We start from the raw sequence: 20,419 nt of genomic DNA, 5'->3' as shown, positions 1-20,419 counted from the left end.
ACATATCCCTGTATGATAAACTCCACATTCGGTTTGAGCCATGTTTCCTGCACACAAATCACATCAGGCTTAGGTAGCATATCAACAATGAACTGCTTGAATTCCTGCCCATTAGCCAACAGGCTTCAAGCATTCAATTGTAGTACTACCACCATAACTAAGATCCAGTAATACATGACTCCACCATCGGCTGACTGAGGTCATCTCGAACCTCTTCCCATGTCAACCCTGTCATACTCAAATGCCACACTATGAGCACCCCCACAGTTGCAGCACTTTGGTTGTACACCATCTCCACACTTCCCATACTCATGCTCCCCTCCACACCTGGCACACCTCTTTTTCTCTTTACAGACTGTTGCCACATGCCCAAACCTCTGGCATTTATAACATCTTAAAGGCTTCAGTACATAAGCCCTCACATAATAACTCATATACCCTATGGTTACTTTATTTGGTAGTACCAGGTCCTTGAAATGTAACAAAATAGACGTGCTATCTACCCTAACTCCACACCTTGTTGCTTGCAATCTTTGTACATTCACTAGAACGCCTCCTCTCAAATTATCCCTTACCTCTTTAGTGCGAACACTCACAGGCACTCCTGTTATCACCCCTTTACTCCACTGCTTCCCTGCTTGATCAGTTCAGCTGCTCGTCTCCACCGTACACTTCCCTTCACTCCGATAGCTTTTTCCCTCTGCGCCATGTCCTTACAGAACACCAACAATCTCCCATCTCTTAACACTTTAGCATTAACAACTTCCCCAATCAACTCTTTTATCACAGCCGTCAACCTTATCCGACTCATCGCCCCAACTCCCCCTTCCTCCCTAAACTTCATAATCACTTTATGCTCCTCCTCACCTCCATGTTCCTCTCGCGTCTTATCTTGCCCTTCCTCTGCACTTTCTACCTTCGAACTTCCGCTAGCGTTGGAAGCTAAGTTGCTCTCCTCAAACTTCCTTTTCTGCCTCCTCTCTACTTCCATAGACCTCTCGCTCCCCTTCATACCCCTACTCCCTTTCTCTCCCGCTTTCTTTTTCTCTTTCTTACTCCCTCCTTTATTTGTACCACTATGTTCCGTACTTGCTTCACTTTCCTCTCCATCACTATCTCCTACCTGTCACACTCTGGTTCTAGGACTTTTTGTGTTTAGTCAGGGTGTGTAGATTTCCGTGTGTTGTGTACTGTGGGTAGTGTCTAGGTGTTCGCGTTCTATGTTTGGTCAGTGACTCCCAATCGGAGGTAACGAGTGTCAGCTGTCGGCTCGTTATCTCTGATTGGGAGCCATATTTAAATGTCTGTGTTCACCTTATGGTTGTGGGTTTTTGTTCATTGTTCAGTAGTATTCACTGAGGACTTCACGATCGTGGTTTGTTCTGTATTCTCGTGTGATTATTAAAGTCAAGATGTTCACTCCCAACGCTGCGCTTTGGTCATACTTCATTGGCGATCGTGACAGAAAAACCCACCACAACGAGACCAAGCAGCAGTTGGAATACGAGAGGAGAGACCCCCAGAAAATTTTTAGGGGGGGGGCTCACGACGTCGGGGCAGAAGGTGTACGGCCCGGAGGAGTGCAAGAGGTTGGCAGATATGGCCGCCAGTTTAAGGGGGCCACTGGTTACGAAGGGGATGGAAAGTGTGGAGGCACGGCGAGAGGTACTGGGGGTGTTTCCAGTCCGGTCCGGCCCGTTCCTGATCCCGTGTAGGGCCAGGGGTGTGTGTCCCCAGTGCGGTTCTGTCTGTTCCTGCTCAACGCACCAAGCCTACGGGGTGCGTCGCCAGCCCAGCTCGGCCTGTTCCTGCGCCCCGCACCAAGTCTGTGGTGCGTTTCACCAGCCCAGCCCGGCCTGTCTCTGCTCAACGCACCGAGCCTACGGGGTGCGTCGTCAGCCCTGTCCAGCCAGAGCCGTCCGCCAGCCAGGATCCGCCAGAGCCGTCCAGCCAGGATCCGCCAGAGCCGTCCAGCCAGGATCCGCCAGAGCCGTCCAGCCGGGATCCGCCAGAGCCTTCCAGCCGGGATCCGCCAGAGCCTTCCAGCCAGGATCCGCCAGAGCCGTCCAGCCGGGATCTGCCAGAGCCGTCCAGCCAGGATCCGCCAGAGCCGTCCAGCCGGGATCCGCCAGAGCCGTCCAGCCGGGATCCGCCAGAGCCGTCCAGCCGGGATCCGCCAGAGCCGTCCAGCCGGGATCCGCCAGAGCCGTCCAGCCAGGATCCACGCACCAAGCCAGGGGCTCGTGTCGTCAGTCCGGTTCCGGCCAGCGGGGCTAGACAGGACCAGGGGTACTTTGGGGGGTTGGAGAGGAAGTGGGGAGCAAGCCCGGAGCCGGAGCCGCCGCCGAGGAGGAATGCCCACCCAGCCCTCCCCTGTTTGCTTGTATTTAGGCGCGGTCGCAGTCCGCGCCTTTAGGGGGGGGTACTGTCACACTCTGGTTCTAGGACTTTTTGTGTTTAGTCAGGGTGTGTAGATTTCCGTGTGTTGTGTACTGTGGGTAGTGTCTAGGTGTTCGCGTTCTATGTTTGGTCAGTGACTCCCAATCGGAGGTAACGAGTGTCAGCTGTCGGCTCGTTATCTCTGATTGGGAGCCATATTTAAATGTCTGTGTTCACCTTATGGTTGTGGGTTTTTGTTCATTGTTCAGTAGTATTCACTGAGGACTTCACGATCGTGGTTTGTTCTGTATTCTCGTGTGATTATTAAAGTCAAGATGTTCACTCCCAACGCTGCGCTTTGGTCATACTTCATTGGCGATCGTGACACTACCATCTCTGACCCATTCACAGCACGGCCGTGCCGAACCTCTGCCACACCGAGTAAAGTTTGTTTGTTTTTCAAGATTTCAAAAATCCCTCTCGATTCACAACCGTCTGTCGTGGTTCGTCCGTGTCGCCCCACCCTTATGAACTGGGAAGAGCAAGAGGATTTGAAGGTGGAAAAGTTGCCGCTTAACATTGCGTCATGACGTCAGATGTCTGTGCAGACCACGCATTTACACGCGTAAGGAGAAAAACCAATCTCTAGGCTTCCATTGAAACAGAAATATTATATTGAGGGGAATGTACATTTATTTAGGTTGAACGAATCCACAAGAAATAGGTTGAAACCACTAAAGTATAATTTTTTATAAAACTAATCCAAAAACATATATACATTGAGGACACACTCATTTTCACTTCTTTCAGTGTAGCGGTCAAACAGGAAAATGTTGAAACACTTGAAATAAGGGCTGTGTTTTGTGTAGGCTTATCCTGGCATGACATTTTGATAACCACGTAAATCTCTCTCGGACAAGGTGACTTTATCAATATATTCGTCTCTATTTACTCTCAGATTCTAAAATGCTAATTGGCATCAAAGTAGGCATCATGCTGTCACGCCCTGGCTCTGGGGACACTGTTATGTTGAGCCAGGGTGTGTAGTTCTATGTTTGTATTTCTATGTTGGCCTGAGTGACTCCCAATCAGAGGCAACGAGTGTCAGCTGGTGCTGGTTGTCTCTGATTGGGAGCCATATTTAAACTGTGTCTTTCCCTTTGTGTTTGTGGGTTTTTGTTTCTAGTCTGTTTATGGTAGACCGTGAACTGTCACGTATCATTTGTTGTTTTGATCGTGTCTCAGAATAAAGAGTATGTTTGCCTGCAACGCTGCGCCTTGGTCCTCTATTCCCTACGACGAGCGCGACAGAAAAACCCACCACAACTGGACCAAGCAGCGAGTCGAGGAGCCATCGCCAGGGAAATCCCTAGCAGATCTCCGTGGCAGCCTCGACTGGGTCAAGCCGAGTGAAGAGCAGAGAGAGTGGACTTGGGAACAATGGAGGAAGAGCTTCGACTGGGTCAAGCCAATTGAGGAGCTGAATAGCGGGAGTTGGGGGCAGAAGAGCGAGAGTTGGGCGAGAACTATAGAGGCCTGGCCCACGGGGAGGAGAGACCCCCAGAAAATTTTTAGGGGGGGGCTCACGACGTCGGGGCAGCAGGAGGCCGCGATAGAGGCGGTCCAGCGGGTTGGCAGAGGAGGCCGCCAGGTTACGGGGGCCACTGGTAGAAGAGGGGATGGAAGGTGTAGAGGCACGGCGAGAGGTACTGGGGTGTGTTACCAGTCCGGTCCGGCCCGTTCCAGATCCCGGTGTAGGGCCAGTGGTGTGTGTCCCCAGTACGGTCCGGTCTGTTCCTGCTCCCGCACCAAGTCAGTGGTGCGCTCGTCAGCCCGGCTCGGCCCGTTCCTGCTCCCCGCACCAAGTCAGTGGTGCGCTTCGTCAGCCCGGCTCGGCCCGTTCCTGCTCCCCGCACCAAGTCAGTGGTGCGCCCGTCAGCCCGGCTCGGCCCGTTCCTGCTCCCCGCACCAAGTCAGTGGTGCGCTCGTCAGCCCGGCTCGGCCCGTTCCTGCTCCCCGCACCAAGTCAGTGGTGCGCCCGTCAGCCCGGCTCGGCCCGTTCCTGCTCCCCGCACCAAGTCAGTGGTGCGCCGCCAGCCCGGCTCGGCCCGTTCCTGCTCCCCGCACCAAGTCAGTGGTGCGTTTCGTCAGCCCGGTTCGGCTCACTCCTGCTCCTCACACTAAGCCAGTGGTGTGCGTTGCCAGTCCAGCACGGCCCGTGCCTGTTCTCCACACCAAGCCAGTGGTGGGCGTCGTCAGTCCGGCACGGCCCGTGCCTGTTCCACTGGTGCCTGGTTCGGCACTGGTCAGATGTTTTACGCCGGAGCTAGAGCAATCCGCTCCATCAGTGTGCAGTCCAGCTCCGGCCAGCGGGGCCAGACCGGATCAGGGGTACTTTGGGGGGTTGGAGAGGGAGTGGGGATCAGGCCCGGAGCCGGATCCGCCGCCAAGGCGGAGTGCCCACCCGGTCCCTCCCCTGTGGTATTTAGTTGGCGCGGTCGGAGTCTGCGCCTTTAGGGGGGGGTACTGTCACGCCCTGGCTCTGGGGACACTGTTATGTTGAGCCAGGGTGTGTAGTTCTATGTTTGTATTTCTATGTTGGCCTGAGTGACTCCCAATCAGAGGCAACGAGTGTCAGCTGGTGCTGGTTGTCTCTGATTGGGAGCCATATTTAAACTGTGTCTTTCCCTTTGTGTTTGTGGGTTTTAGTTTCTAGTCTGTTTATGGTAGACCGTGAACTGTCACGTATCATTTGTTGTTTTGATCGTGTCTCGGAATAAAGTGTATGTTTGCCTTGGTCCTCTATTCCCTACGACGAGCGCGACACATGCAAGACAAATCCCTGCAAGCTCCTCCACGTCATCTCTAGCTGACACCTTTGCTAACAGGGGGGCCACAGGCACATATATTGATAAAAGTCAACTTGTCCAAGAGAGATTTACATGGTTATCAAAACGTCATGCCAGGGTAAGCCTACACGAACACAGCCCTTATTTTAAGTGTTTCTAAAATCCCCTATGGGAAAAATGAATGCTGGAAAAACAATTGGAACCATTTCGGTTTGACCGCTAGGTTTTATGGGTATTATGACTCTATACGCGCACACACACAGGCTCGGGGACAACCGGAAGGTTTTGGGTGTTCGAAGAAGCTTCATGTCAGTGTAGAACGTATGCTTTCAAATCTCAGAAGTTCTGTACATTTTAGCATTTAATCATTGCTGTTCTGCTACAGATATGTTTCAACACAGATCCAAACATTGCTTGTGCGCAATTGAGAACTGTAATGACTGAAAGGGTCTACAGTGTGGAGTATAGTATACTACAAAATTATGTAGTAAGTACTACACGATCAAGGGATACTACAGTGTTGAGTATAGTATTATACAGTATATGTAACGCAGACGCTGGGAGACGAGAAGCAAGTACAGGGTTTAATAATAAATAAACAGAACAAAACAAGAACATCTTCTGGACATGAGAAACATAACATCAATGCTGACTGGGGAATGAACCTGAAGGAGTAACAGATATAGGAGAGGTAATCAATGATGTGATAGAGTCTAGGTGAATCCCATAATTAAGCGCAGTTGCGGGGGCTCTCACTAACTGTAAGTCGCTCTGGATAAGAGCCTCTGCTAAATGACAAAAATTTAAAAAAAATAAAATTATGTAAAAATGTAACGATGGTGTCACGCCCTGGCTCTGGGGACTCTTATATGTTGAGCCAGGGTGTTAGTTTATATGTGTATGTCACGATCGTCGTAAGAGACGGACCAAGGCGCAGCGCGATATGCGTACATCTTTTAATGAGTACTTATCCAATACAACAAAACGATACGTGAAGTCCTAAGGTTAACAAAACACAAACCTCTCCGGAACAAGATCCCACAAATGACAAGTCCAAAACAGGCTGCCTAAGTATGGTTCCCAATCAGAGACAACGAGCCACAGCTGTCTCTAATTGGGAACCACCCTGGCCAACATAGAAATAAACGATCTAGAATGAAACACATAGAAAACAAAACATAGACACTACACACCCTGGCTCAACATTTAAGAGTCCCCAGAGCCAGGGCGTGACAGTACCCCCCCCAAAGGCGTGGACTGCGACCGCGCCACACAAACTCAAGAGGGTAGGGGCTGGGTGGGCATTCTGCCTCGGAGGCGGATCCGGCTCCGGGCGTGACCACCACTCTCTAGCTACCCCCCCGTAGCGCCCCTGGTCTGGTCTGGCCCCGCTGACTGGAGCTGGACTGGACATCGGTGGAGCGGATTGCTTAGGCTCCGGTGTGGAGCAGCTGACCGGTACCTGACCAGGCACCGGTAGAACAGGCACGGGCTGTGCCGGACTGACGATGCGCACCACTGGCTTGGTGCGGGGAGCAGGAATGGGCTGGACCGGGCTGACGACGCGCACCACTGGCATTTCACGCTGCGCCTTGGTCCACTTATTACGACGATCGTGACAGATGGTGGCAGGTGTGCTTAATGAGTGAACTGGTGACCTCAAGCAAACATACTTTCTAACACTCCGACCATATTGTCAAAGAAACCAGATGCAATAAAAAAGAGACAACCATTACAACATTAATTTATGTGGACAAATGAATGACTACATTACTCACAGTTCAGAAGAATCTCCCCTGCTCCTCTCAACTCTCCTTTTAGTTCATTACATAGGAAGGAGAGAGATCAGTCATAAATACACAAGCATTTCGCTACACCAGCAATAACATCAGCTAAAAATGTGTATGTGACCAATAACATTTTATTTTATTTTGATAAGAAACATAAACAAGATCTGTTTGGTCAACAAATCATGAGCAGGAGGGAACGAGCCAGTTACTTTGATATCAAGATGAAAGGTAAATATGGTATACTAGGGGTAGGGAATTGTGAACGAGAGTGGATGAAGTGATCACATTAGTCTTTGTACCCACTGTCACAGTGGTTTATCCGCATCATACAAATGTAATGCCTTCCCGGTTCAGAGACTTCGTTGTTAAGTGAAACAAAACAAACCATGGAAAGAAAGAAGAGGGGGGGAAACAATACCATAGGGGGAAAGGACTGTATTCAAGTTGTTTCATTTTGTTGACATCAGGTTATGCTGTTACTTATTACATCTGATCTGCCTGTACTTTTAAAGGCATGGTGTTCACACTACACTTCCCACAGTACTCCCATACTTGGGCAGCATTTTGGTTTTGAGCTCTCGGTCGCTCACCGGGTGGGACTGATTGTACAGGGGCTGTCCCTGACCAATGGGCCTGATTCGACCAGGGCGTGGTTTCACAACAGGGAAGGTGAAGGACGGTAACATCTCAATAGGAGGGGGTGCAGTGCCATTCATAAAAATGTCTCTAAGATACAGTGACAACAGTTACAGCACGCTGGTCTTTCAATGGATACAAGTTCACATACTAAGTGAAATAGTCTTGGATGATGTCCTAAGGGTGATATAGGGAGCTCATGTCAGCGGACACTTTTTTGGAACGGGCGTGTCGCGGGGGCTGTCTGGAGGGGGCTAAATCTAGTCCCCGCTACTCGCCCGTTCCAAAAAACTGTCCGCTGACATGAGGTCCGCTGACATGAGCATTGCTCTTGACTGACATCCTATAAACTCATGACAGTACTTTTCTATATCCCCAGTCATGAAGGGCCAGTAAAACTGTTCTGGACATCTGGCCAGTGTCTTTTTATAACCCATTTGACCCACTGAGGGGTGTCAATGTAGATCCTGCAACACCTGAGGGAGAACTGAGTCTGGGACAAAATTCTGCAGGGAGGTCTCACCTGAGCTATCATATGAACGCTGGCAGACCAATCGACAGCTAACCATCAGTCATGGTTGAATATATCATGGGTGCACCTAATAAACTGGCCGGTGGGTGTATATCATCCCTGTGCAGCTTATTACCATTTAGTCAGTTCTCTCCTCTGAGATCTCAAAGACTGTCTTGAATAGCACATAGCCTAAATAATGCTTTTCTGTGTTCTTGATGCAGTCATATTAAATGCAACCATACATCCTTACACCCTGACCAAATTGCCCAATAAACCAGATGCAATAAAAACAAGACAACTGTCCCATTGCAACATGAATTTCTGTGGAAAAATTAACCACCCTACATTACTCATGTATAACGCAAGTGTTTAGCAACCCAAAGATTGTGTGTTCGAATCTCATTACGGACAACTTTTGCATTTGAGCTAATTAGCAACTTTGCAACTACTTGCTACTTTTTTGCTACTTTGCAACTACTTAGCATGTTAGCTAACCCTTCCCCTAACCTTAACCCTTTTAGCTAACCCTTCGCCTAACCCTAACCCTTTAACCTAACCTCAACCCTAAACTTAACCCATAACCCTAACTCCGAGAGCTAGCTAATGTTAGCCACAACAAATTGCAACTCGTAACATATCATACAAATTGTAATTCGTAACATATCATACGAAATGGATGATGGACATCCACAAATTAATACATACCATACGAAACATAACATATAGTAAATGGAGTACCTCGGATTTACAAACAGAAAGATACAAAATGCTCTGAGACCATGTTGGGTCCGCTGGGAAAGGGTAATGGCATTTTACTACCAGTACCCACTTTACTTGGGGTAGGATATAGTGTGCATGTGTGTGTGAGTAAGTGAACGAGAGTGTATGAAGTGATGAGTTTCACGTGAGTTTTTGTTGCCAATGTCACAGTGATTTATCTGTGTCATATATTGATTGTCAAATGGACAGTGGTGGGAAAAGTACCCAATATTCATACTTGAGTAAAAGTAAAGATACTTTAATAGAAAAGTGAAAGTCACCCAGTAAAATACTACTTGAGTATAAGTCTAAAAGTATTAGGTTATAAATATACTTAAGTATCAAAAGTGAATGTAATTGCTAAAATATACTTTTTGTATCAAAAGTAAAAGTATAAATCATTTCACATTCCTTATATTAAGCAAAACAGATGGCACAAGGGTTTCTATTTATTATTACCTTTATGCCTACACTTTTGTATCATTTCTTTTATTAATCATACTTACGATGTATGGTGGATTTATTGTTCTCCATGTTGAATCAATACTTTTTTTATACTACTCATCATTTTGAATCGTTTGCTTGGTGGAGTTGCTTGTTTTGGCCTTTTCACTGGAAATGTGAAAGAAGGCCATTCATACATCTTCAGGCTTGATATAAACTGAAGGGTTTGAAACTACGTGTCCCTGATATTTTCTCCTCGACTTTAGTACACGTCGTTCTCGAATTGCGGTGGCATTTGGGCATGGCATTTTGGAAATAATTTACTAAATGTTTCTAGATTTTAAAAAAATGTCTTCACATTCAAAATCACCTAATATGGCAGCTTAATGACTTTAAATACTTTTGAACATTATGATAACATTGTGTCACCAGTAGGAGTAGTAACACCAATGACAGTAACAACAATGACACATTTTAGGTAATTTAGGATTTTCTTAAATGGAGGCCACAGATGCTCACATTTTATGGCATTAATCCTTTGTTTACTTTCTAGCATTCAAAATATTAGATATAAATCTCTAATTCCCCAAAACATCTCACCACAACTCTAATGGGTCACTATGAGGACAAGCCAATTTGCTTACCCTATGTACTTTCAACAATGCATAAACATACAGTTTTGCAGAATAAAGAACTTGTTTAATCATTGATAAACAGTTCACTATAAACAAAAACATATATGATGTGTAACTATTTGTCATTTTAAAGTGTTTTACATAGTTGCTAATGTAAAAATATATATATATATCTAATGCTATAGTCCCTCCATGTCCTGCATTGAAATAATCACTTTACAATTAATACAGTACATTCTCAATACAAATAATAGTCTCTTCAATGTTGTTGACTTCCATGTATAAGGCATAAGTGGTCTATCTCTGCTATCTATACCAGACTATAAATAAACCCTATAAAGGTTCTCGCTGTTATGTGATTGGGGGATATAATACAAAGCCCATCATCATGACACGGTTTGTTCAGAGGAGGGTAGTAAATGCCACCCAGAAACAGGCTGTTTCCCCCAGTTTAGGTCAGTAGGTGGCAGACCTGTTCTGCCTTTCCTGCCAAAATGGCCTCTCAGACTCCCGAAGAGAGGTGTTTGATTTATGAATTGGAGACATTGGGGACCCAATTCCTATACCTCAAACTGATTATCACATTAATTAATCCTTATTCTAACAGGCGTAATAAACACTAGATTAGTTTAGATGTGTTGTTGTCCTTGACTGCTTGGATCCTACAATGGAAAGTCTGAGTGTAGGGGTTTGGGCAGCAGTGTCACAGTGCACGGTTAGTTAATACTGCTTAGAGTGGAATAAAAGGAGGCAGACTAGCCAGCTAGAATACATCAGATCAAATACGTTTTCAGCTACAGTACATACAATAGCAGCCTATGGGCTTTCAGCTGTAGCCAAGACCAATGGGGCGGTCGATGCAGGGCTGAACAATAACATTAGCACTTAGGAGGAGTCTGTAAACAGTTTTTGTTCCCACTCTAACAGAGTCAGCTAAAATCCTGATTTAAGACATGTATAACCCTAACGCTAACTAACTGATACCACATGTATATAATATACAAACTGGAGAGGAAACAGAGGAGTGAGGGTTGAAATGGCCTTTTTCAAGTGTGTGTGTTTGTTTCCCTTTTTAGAGCTGTTCTAGGAGGAGGGGGAGGGGAGGGGGTCCTTGGGTTTACCCCTCTGGACTGCCAGGCCACGACAGTGCAGATAGACACAGACAGGATGGATGAAGGCCAGCAGGCTGAGTAACGTCAGGGCTATGTTCACCTGTAGAGGAAAGAGAGAGAAGAGAGAGAGAGTGAGGAGGGGGAAGGGAGATGGGGTCACCACTCTGCAATAACACCACTTTAGAACATAATGGTAAAGGTTAAAGCCTGCTGTAAAGCTCTATCAATGGTAAAGGTAGTCTATCTGGTCATTCTGATAACAGTAGCTCCACTCACGTATAGTGGGTCTCCTCCCAGCACTCCTTTGACCAGGGTGAAGCAGGGGTACTGCAGCAGAGCCACCACTGCAGACAGAGCCATGATCATACCGTACAGCTTCCCAAAGTGACAGGGAGGAAAACTACACACAGAGAGAGAGAGAGAGAGAGAGAGAGAGAGAGAGAGAGAGAGAGAGAGAGAGAGAGAGAGAGAGAGAGAGAGAGAGATAAAGATAGAGATAGAGAGAGAGAGAGAGAGAGAGAGAGAGATTGATTTGTTCCTACACTACAAAAGTAGGACACTAAGAAGGTGAGCGTCTATCTGTGCTCCACTTATCCTGTTGCATAATGTTTGTTATTGCAAACAACTGGTGTCTGTCTGTCTGTCTGTGTGTGTGTGTGTGTGTGTGTGTGTGTGTGTGTGTGTGTGTGTGTGTGTGTGTGTGACTCACGCAATGCTGATGAAGGCTGCATTGCCTCCATAAAGGAAGGATCGGTTGAGGACCTGCAGGATGAAGGTGAGGTACTGGAGGGGGAGGAAGGGGGTGGAGGCACAGATGGAGAACAGGACACACTGCAGCGCCGTCAGGGTCAGGGAGAGCACTGACGCACGTAGGTCTGCTTCCTTCTCACTCATTCCTGCACACACACACACACACACACACAACACACATACACCAAACATACAGTATGTACACACACACACACATACACGCACACACACAAACACACAGATAAGATGAGTGTTGTGTGTATAAACCCATGCTTATTTTACACCCTTCCCACGCCCCCCACACAGTTAGATATCAGGGTCAGAGAATCAAGCAGTTCTCAGGGATCTGGTGTTGAAGTTAGTTTAGAGTATAATTATACTTATGAGTTATCACAAAAATCCTGTCTTGTACACGTTTCAGTAGTGTAAAGATGTAAATCTCGATTTAATTCTGTCTTCTCCATTACATTTCTACGCCACCTTCTTAGGTAGCATACGACACCACCACTTCAGTCACCCCCCTCCAAGTAGTAATGTATACTGAAGGTCAGAGGCTCTTCAGACCAAACGTTCCTCCAGTAAAAATCTTAATAGCAGAGCAATTTCTTTGAAAACAGCTGGACTGTTTAGACATCCTTATATTTGAGACTATTTGAGACTGCAGTAATAGCCTGTTACATTCTGAAATTGTCGCCGTAGCAAATAAATTACCTGTGAAAGACGGCACTGGTCTCATAGCTCTAAAAACATTCTTGGTGTGTTTGGTTTGGAGTGTGAGTGTGTGAGGTTTCACATGTGTGTTGTAGAGAGGTTGTAGTAGTGTCTGTAGGTGAGGTTTGTACCTGGGGCCCTGGGTTTGCCCTTGTGTCGGTCCATGATGAGGCCGTTCCAGGGGGCACACAGCACCCCAAAAAGCTGGGTCACAGCAAACGCATTGGTGTATGTGCTCACTGCAGGGACAAACAGAGCGGATTAAGGACATGCTTAGAAAGAGAGAAGAGTTACACTTTAAAACAACTTTAGTATGTAAGTTTACTTTATTAAACATCAGTAAGATATTTATAAACGGTTAAGACAGTAATACACTACATGGCTAAAAGTATGTGGACACTTGCTCGTCGAACATCTCATTCCAAAATCGTGGGCATTAATATGGAGTTGGTCTCCCTTTTGCTGCTATAACAGCCTCCACTCTTCTGGGAAGGCTTTCCATTAGAACATTGCTGCGGAGACTTGCTTCCATTTAGCCACAAGAGCATTAGTGTGGTCGGGCACTGATGTTGGGCGATTAGGCCTGGCTCGCAGTCGCCGTTCCAATTCATCCCAAAGGTGTTCAATGGGGTTGAGATCAGGGCTCTGTGCAGGCCAGTCAAGTTCTTCCACATCGAACTCGACAAACCATTTCTGTATGGACCTCGCTTTGTGCACGGGGGCATTGTCATGCTGAAACAGGAAAGGGCATTCCCCAAACTGTTGCCACAAAGTTGGAAACACAGAATCATCTAGAATGTCATTGTATGCTGTAGCGTTAAGATTTCCCTTCACTGGTGTCATGACTCTCCCTGGATGAGGATCAAAGGCCTCATATCAGCTTGGCAAATGGCAGACAACAACCAGACCCTCTTACCCACGGGGGGGCTGTGCCGCCCCTCTTTACCAGAGTGCATAAAAGACTGAGATAAGAATTATCAGATCAGACTAGATGGACCTCAAGCTGCAGCTTTTGTCCATATTGGTCCCGACCCTGAAAATCAACACGAGGTGAAGACGACAAAGTTGCCTCCACTAACAATCAACGTTATGGCTGAGTAGCTGTTCTAAGTACTGTATTTAAGAAGGTGAATTTAAGTGGGACCATCCTGTTACTCTCTTCAAACCATCATCTACTACACTGCTGTCATCACCCCACAGGGGATCAATTTCAGAAAGAGTGAAAGTAAACAGAAGACTAAGAAGAAGGACATTGTGACCTCTTGTGGACAATCTGAGCCTTACATCTGAGCCTTACATCTAAAAGGCCATCCAAAAAGAGAAGGCCCAATCGACCCTTCCCACGAAGGCCTGGGTCCAACAGAGACAACGAAGACAAACACGTAAATACATGCATTACTTCTTACCAAACAGGCGGCAGTTCTGGGCAAAGTATTAGGATTACTATGAGCATAGTTCCATGTGTATCCAAGTGTTTTTCTCTCTCTCTCTCTTCAACTCGCCATCTTTTGTAACAAGTGTCATATTGTGTTAGTCCGCTATGGACCCGTTTTCATTGTATTACGTTTCTAATCCCTACCTATACCGTGTATGTGTTTGTATCTTGTGTTATCATTTTAAATGAGTTAGTAAATAAATAATTTAATAAATGTGTGTGGTATGGAATGATCAGTAAGACCCGTGTTTGTGCAGACTTAAAGAGCCTACGACTTTCAGAATGAGACTGATATGAGGTAAATTATTAATAAATGACTGTTAAATGATAAGAGATATCTTGATATCTTTAGAGTTATTTCGGGAAACGGTAACTCGTTAAACAACTCTTCTCGTGGTGCCCCAAATTCCTAATGAGTTAATTGTTACATGATTCATTTAATCTAGTAACAATTAAACATAGTAGGTAATTATTCGATAAATAATAGTCTATGGGATTTTATACACCTGTCAGCAATGGGTGTGGCTAAAATAGCCGAATCCACTATTTTGAAGGGCTGTCCACATACTTTTGAGTATAAGAGTATAACATCTGTCAATAGGCATTTGTATGTGTGTGTGTGTGTGTGTGTGTGTGTGTGTGTGTGTGTGTGAGTGTTTGTGTGTACCCAGAGAGGGTTCTCCCTGGGTCAGTCTCTGCAGCATGGGATTGAGGGTGCCGATGAACAGGTAGTGCCTCAGCTGCATGACAGATAGCCACACCAGGTGCCAGATGAAGAACTTGGACAGGAAACACTCCCAGAAAGTAGCCACTGAGATGGGGTGGGAGTGTGGGGTAGGTAGAGGAGGTGGGGGAGGAAGAGGTCAAATCCGTCACAAATACACACAGATTATGTAATTGCAGTAAACAAGGTCTGTATGGTCAACCAATCATGAATATATGGGACAAGGGAACAAGCAGGGCTGATATCAAGGTAACCTAAATCTACACACCTTTCTCTGCGCTCTCCTTGTTAAAAGGCGTTTCCTCCGTGACATCATCACTCTGCACGTTGCAATTGGCTGCTGTCTGCTCCGGGCTGAAGGTCTTGGTCTGGCCACAGTTTATCCTGTCACAGGAAGTAATGGTAACACTGGTTAGAGTCACACAGAGGCCAGACAGAACGGACCCACAGGGGGTGTGCTGGGGTCTCTAGTTTGTTAGAGCTTCTGCTAAGAGCAACAAACACTCAGCAGACATTTATTCCCTTGTTTCCCTGGGTGTGTTTTCTGTCCAGCTCCTGTTCTTACCCGTAGGTGTAGCCCTCAGGGAGGGGGTAGGGGATGTGTTCTTACCCCTAGGTGTAGCCCTCAGGGAGGGGGTAGGGGATGTGTTCTTACCCCTAGGTGTAGCCCTCAGGGAGGGGGTAGGGGATGTGTTCTTACCCCTAGGTGTAGCCCTCAGGGAGGGGGTAGGGGATGTGTTCTTACCCCTATGTGTAGCCCTCAGGGAGGGGGTAGGGGGTGTGTTCTTACCCCTAGGTGTAGCCCTCAGGGAGGGGGTAGGGGATGTGTTCTTACCCCTAGGTGTAGCCCTCAGGGAGGGGGTAGGGGATGTGTTCTTACCCCTAGGTGTAGCCCTCAGGGAGGGGGTAGGGGATGTGTTCTTACCCCTAGGTGTAGCCCTCAGGGAGGGGGTAGGGGATGTGCTCTTACCCCTAGGTGTAGCCCTCAGGGAGGGGGTAGGGGATGTGTTCTTACCCCTAGGTGTAGCCCTCAGGGAGGGGGTAGGGGGTGTGTTCTTACCCCTAGGTGTAGCCCTCAGGGAGGGGGTAGGGGATGTGTTCTTACCCCTAGGTGTAGCCCTCAGGGAGGGGGGTAGGGGATGTGTTCTTACCCCTAGGTGTAGCCCTCAGGGAGGGGGTAGGGGATGTGTTCTTACCCCTAGGTGTAGCCCTCAGGGAGGGGGTAGGGGATGTGTTCTTACCCCTAGGTGTAGCCCTCAGGGAGGGGGTAGGGGGTGTGTTCTTACCCCTAGGTGTAGCCCTCAGGGAGGGGGTAGGGGATGTGTTCTTACCCCTAGGTGTAGCCCTCAGGGAGGGGGTAGGGGATGTGTTCTTACCCATAGGTGTAGCCCTCAGGGAGCGGGTAGGGGATGTGTGTTCTGGGTAGCAGGAGGAAGGTCCTGACCAGGTGGATGACGCCACACGCAGCCAGGAAGAGGAAAGAGGCACGAAGAGAGATCCCAGCCTCAAATAGCAGCTAGAGCAGAAGAGAGGCAGGAGGGGTGGCATCATCATCATCACCACCATCATCATCATCATTAACTCATGGACAGCTATCAACTGATAATCTATGTGTGTGTGTGTGTCTTACCTTGATGATGAGGAAGAGGGCGGAGGAGGAGTCGAAGGCACCATTGTAGAGGGTGATGATGGTGGAGCGAGCAGAACCAAACAGGTTGCCTATCTACAAGAGTAACAGAGAGGTGAAGCATAACCTGCTGGGCCTGTGTGTCTGTGTGTGACTCATGAGTACACACCACAGACTGACAAAACCCCAAGTCAAACGGAAGTAAATGCATGGCCCAAGGCAAGGTTATGCTACATCATGGGTGTGTTCTCACTTATGGTCCTCTTTAATTACTGAGAGAACTCCTCTGCCCTGAGGACTGCCGTGTACATGACTGATGTTTATTCAGGAGGTAATACATATGAGAGAACAGACCTGCATGTTGGTGACCAGAAACAAGATGCCTCCCACAGAGATGAAGGACAGAGCCGGGAAGAGGAGGACGGACAGAGCTGAGAGAAAAAAAGAACAGACTTAGCTCTCTTGAAATATTGCAAATTGCTGACAAAAGTGTAACAAACGTTCCAACTGTTGATAAAAATGTATCAAACGCCATGGTGTTTGGGTAAGCTGTGCCATAAAGCCTGTTTTTGAAAAGTCAATGATTTTACCTGAACTTGAGAAGGCCACAAACAAGGCACCAGAGGTGTACAGGGATCTGGAGAATACACACACATAAACACTTGCTGACAATCAGAAACAATGTGTCACAATGAGACCAGTCAGGGGGTAATGCTTAAAGAGACTCAGGTTAAACTTGTCGTATTCTTGCCCTCTGGTGGACCTCCCACTGTCCTAGCCCTGTTTTAAGAGCCTTAGCCCACATTAGCTGTGCTTTCCTGGTCCTACCTAGGAGGTCTAGATCCCATCTCCATCTCTCTTTCTAGTCTCTATCCTCTCTCTATTTGCATTCCTTCTCTTTTCATTTCCCCTCCACCTAGAGTGAAAACATATGGATTGGCTTCTGATTGGCTGATTGGAGTTTGTTGTTGCAGATTTGGAATCTGCGGCTATGGAAGTTTTTTTCAGTAACTGGGTCTGTGCCACAATGGCCTAGTTGGCCCAGTCTAACCCCATCAACCCCAGGCTCAACCACATCCTGAATACTCACAGTCAACAGCATAACCCCCAGCCCTTAACTATATCTGTAAATGTCATAACTCTTCCACCCTGTCCAACTTCATTCCTCTTTCTCATTCCCTCTCTGTTGGCATGTCCACTCTCCCTCCATTCCTCACCTCTGGCAGTGCTCTCCATGGACACCGCCATCTGGCTCTGCCTTGCACCGTCTCTTGGACAACTAGGCACTGAGTCCAATCTACTCCAACAGAAAACTGTAACCCAGACAACTCAACTTACCCCACCACTTTCCTTTGGGGTCTCTCTCTCTCTCTCTCTCTCTCTCTCTCTCTCTCTCTCTCTCTCTCTCTCTCTCTCTCTCTCTCTCTCTCTCTCTCTCTCTCTCTCTCTCTCTCTCTCTCTCTCTCTCTCTCTCTCTCTCTCTCTCTCTCTCCCTCCCTCCCTCTCTCTCTCAGAGCTTACTCCACATCTGTTATTGTGAACAGACATGGGAACCCTCCAAAGGAAATAACAGGATGTGACAGCCAGAGAAAGAGTGACTTAGCACTGGAGGGTACACACACTCATACTTTCCACCGTCACTTAGATACCAGAAGCAGGGAGAAAGATAGGCAGGGACAGAGTGAAACTGTTGGAGAGAGTGGTAAAGAGATAGACATACAGGGGGTTCTCTGTTATGGCTAAGGTAATGGCAGACTGTGTCTAGTTTAGTATTATAATTATTATAACAATAAGGCACCTCTGGGGTTTGTGATATATGGCCAATATACCACAGCTAAGGGCTGTGTCCGAGCACTCCCCGTTGAGTCGTGCATAAGAACAACCCTTAGCCGTGGTATATTGGCCATATATCACACCCCCTCGGGCCTTATTGCTTAAATAACAGCTGGCTGCTTCATAGCACTGTGCTTTTTGACGGTCTCTCAGTCTAACAGCCATGAAATTAGTCATTAGTGCAGCATCGACCACAGACAAAGAAATCTCAACTCCCATGAGATTAGGCACATATTAAAGCCTCACTAACTCTGAACAGATTCTTAAACATTTAACAAGATGTTATAATATGCTGTCTTCACGTAACACCAAATCCTTGCGGGTAACTCCAGACTTAGCGCAAATCAATGGTTGATGTCAACGGGAGATTTGTGTGAAAGGTCAAGCTACAGTCTCAAGTTAAGATAAGACAAGGCTCATATAGCTGTGTTCAGTATCTTGTTTTAGTGAAACTACTGCATTAGGTTGTTTACATTATCTCTGTCAATTGTCTCTTGCCAGATTGTTATGGTTATGGTTGAATATAGGTTATCAACCCTGTGCAGTTTAATGATGCGTTATAACATGTTTCTAAAAATACTCACATTCCCAGCAGCCTGGCCACCATGGTGCCGAAACGGTCAAACAGGAAGCCATTGGGCAGCAGCAGGAAGTTGTTCATGAAGGAAGCGATGGTGAAGATGAGGGAGAACTGTTCATCTTGTCCACTGCAGTCTGACACACACACACACACACACACACACACACACACACACACACACACACACACACACACACACACACACACACACACACACACACACACACACACACACACACACACACACACACACACACACACACACAGAGGCAGGCAGAGAGCTGTCAGTATGGACAGGTGTGTGTGTGTGTGTGTGTGTGTGTGTGCATGAGTGTGCCCAGGTCTCTGAATGACCTTAAAAATATTGATTTGTATTGTAAGATATACTGTGAATCCAAACAAATTATACATTATGTGAGAATGTGTTTGAAACGGGATGGTGAGGTGTCTCAGTCACTGACCTAGGAATTGCGTTCCATTGACCCCGGTAGTGTTGACACACAGGTAGCTGAAGTAGCCTTCCGTCTTCAGGACGAACACCAGGGAGGCCCAGCCGAAAACGGCCCCCGCAAAACACAGGCACTCCAGCAGCCCTGTGACCAGGGTCAGCCACCGCCGCACCACCGCCCCACCCTCACAACCCAGCATGGTCTTGTCCCGCACACACACACACACCTGCACTTTCACTCTTTCTCTCTTTTCAGGTTCCCTCGTGGAGTCACTTCACCTAAGAGAGAAAAATAGAAAAATAGAAAATCAGAAAACAAAACCCAATAAAGATTTTTTTAAATCCCATCTCTTCTCTGAAAGTGATTTCAAATCTTAATGACTCTTGAATGCCCTCTTGAATAGCATATACCCTAAAATAATGCTTTTCTGTGTAGTTTTGATGACTGGCTATTGCATTTTGCTGCAGTTGCATTGAAGGCAAACATAAATTTCTAACATTCCAAACATATTGCCAAAGAAACCAGATGTAATAAAAAAGAGACAACTGCCTCATTGCAAAATTCATTTTTGTGGACAAATGAACCACTTACTCACGGTTCAGAAGAATATCCCCAGCTACTCTTATAAAACTTATCCTCTCTCTTCCCTCAACTCTATTTTTCATACTTTATATAGCCTTCCTTTCACCCAGTCTCCCCTCCCCTTCGTTTGACCCCTCCTCTCCCCTAAATCCCTCTCTCTCTCACCAAAGGAAGTCCTATTTTCAGGTTTTGTCTGATGGCGAACACATGAATGTGAAGGAAAAGATACAACGAAAGAAAGCCAATACATGCCATGAAAGCAAATTAAATGTCATATGGGAGAGATACTTCCAATATTGCCCATCTGTAAAAAGGACTGTTCATTTGGCTGTACTGTTTTGCTTGTCTAAACTGTTGCTATTTACATTGCTAGTGAATGACCAGTGTCTTTCATGCGTATCAAGGGCATTAGCACTTAGCCTTTGACATCCATGCTCCCTCTCACACTCGTTCACTCCCTACCAGTAAAGTCAAAGGAGGAAGGGCTGGAAGACTCAATGGGCGAAGCATTAAACTATAAATAACGACCACAAGATCTGATGACATCATAATTCAGTTTTTACACCTCGGATCACAAGACCTTCTTTGCCAAAACACAACGTAACTTCCT

General features: G+C 46.8%; 1 protein-coding gene across 2 annotated transcripts; it reads right to left on the bottom strand.

The window, feature by feature from the left end:
- Positions 1-9,843: 9,843 nt before the first annotated feature.
- Positions 9,844-19,864, bottom strand: LOC121542179 (solute carrier family 43 member 3-like). 2 transcript variants are annotated; one of them, XM_041851664.2, is made up of 13 exons: positions 19,819-19,864; positions 19,240-19,505; positions 18,783-18,912; positions 16,956-17,002; positions 16,720-16,796; positions 16,369-16,461; positions 16,115-16,254; positions 15,007-15,122; positions 14,682-14,825; positions 12,711-12,818; positions 11,828-12,014; positions 11,395-11,518; positions 9,844-11,218 (listed from the first exon to the last, which is right to left on the bottom strand). In XM_041851664.2, exons 2-13 carry the CDS (start codon positions 19,424-19,426, stop codon positions 11,090-11,092), a joined length of 1,482 nt encoding a protein of 493 aa, XP_041707598.2. In that variant the 5' UTR covers positions 19,427-19,505; positions 19,819-19,864; the 3' UTR covers positions 9,844-11,089. The 2 variants fall into 2 exon arrangements, with proteins under 2 accessions (XP_041707598.2, XP_041707603.2); XM_041851669.2 differs by having other exon boundaries at positions 19,823-19,864.
- Between the last annotated feature and the right edge of the window lie 555 nt (positions 19,865-20,419).

This window comes from Coregonus clupeaformis, chromosome 3 (genome assembly GCF_020615455.1).
Source record: "Coregonus clupeaformis isolate EN_2021a chromosome 3, ASM2061545v1, whole genome shotgun sequence".
Lineage (NCBI taxonomy): Eukaryota > Metazoa > Chordata > Actinopteri > Salmoniformes > Salmonidae > Coregonus > Coregonus clupeaformis.
This window is presented reverse-complemented; position numbering and strand designations above follow the sequence as displayed.

Coding starts and splice junctions, on each gene's coding strand:
- LOC121542179 (XM_041851664.2), bottom strand. CDS start 19,426: ATGCTGGGTTGTGAGGGTGGGGCGGTGGTGCGGCGGTGGCTGACCCTG. Junction 14,826..15,006: donor CAAGGAGAGCGCAGAGAAAG/GTGTGTAGATTT, acceptor ACCCCATCTCAG/TGGCTACTTTCTGGGAGTGT. Junction 11,219..11,394: donor TGGGAGGAGACCCACTATAC/GTGAGTGGAGCT, acceptor TTTCCTCTACAG/GTGAACATAGCCCTGACGTT.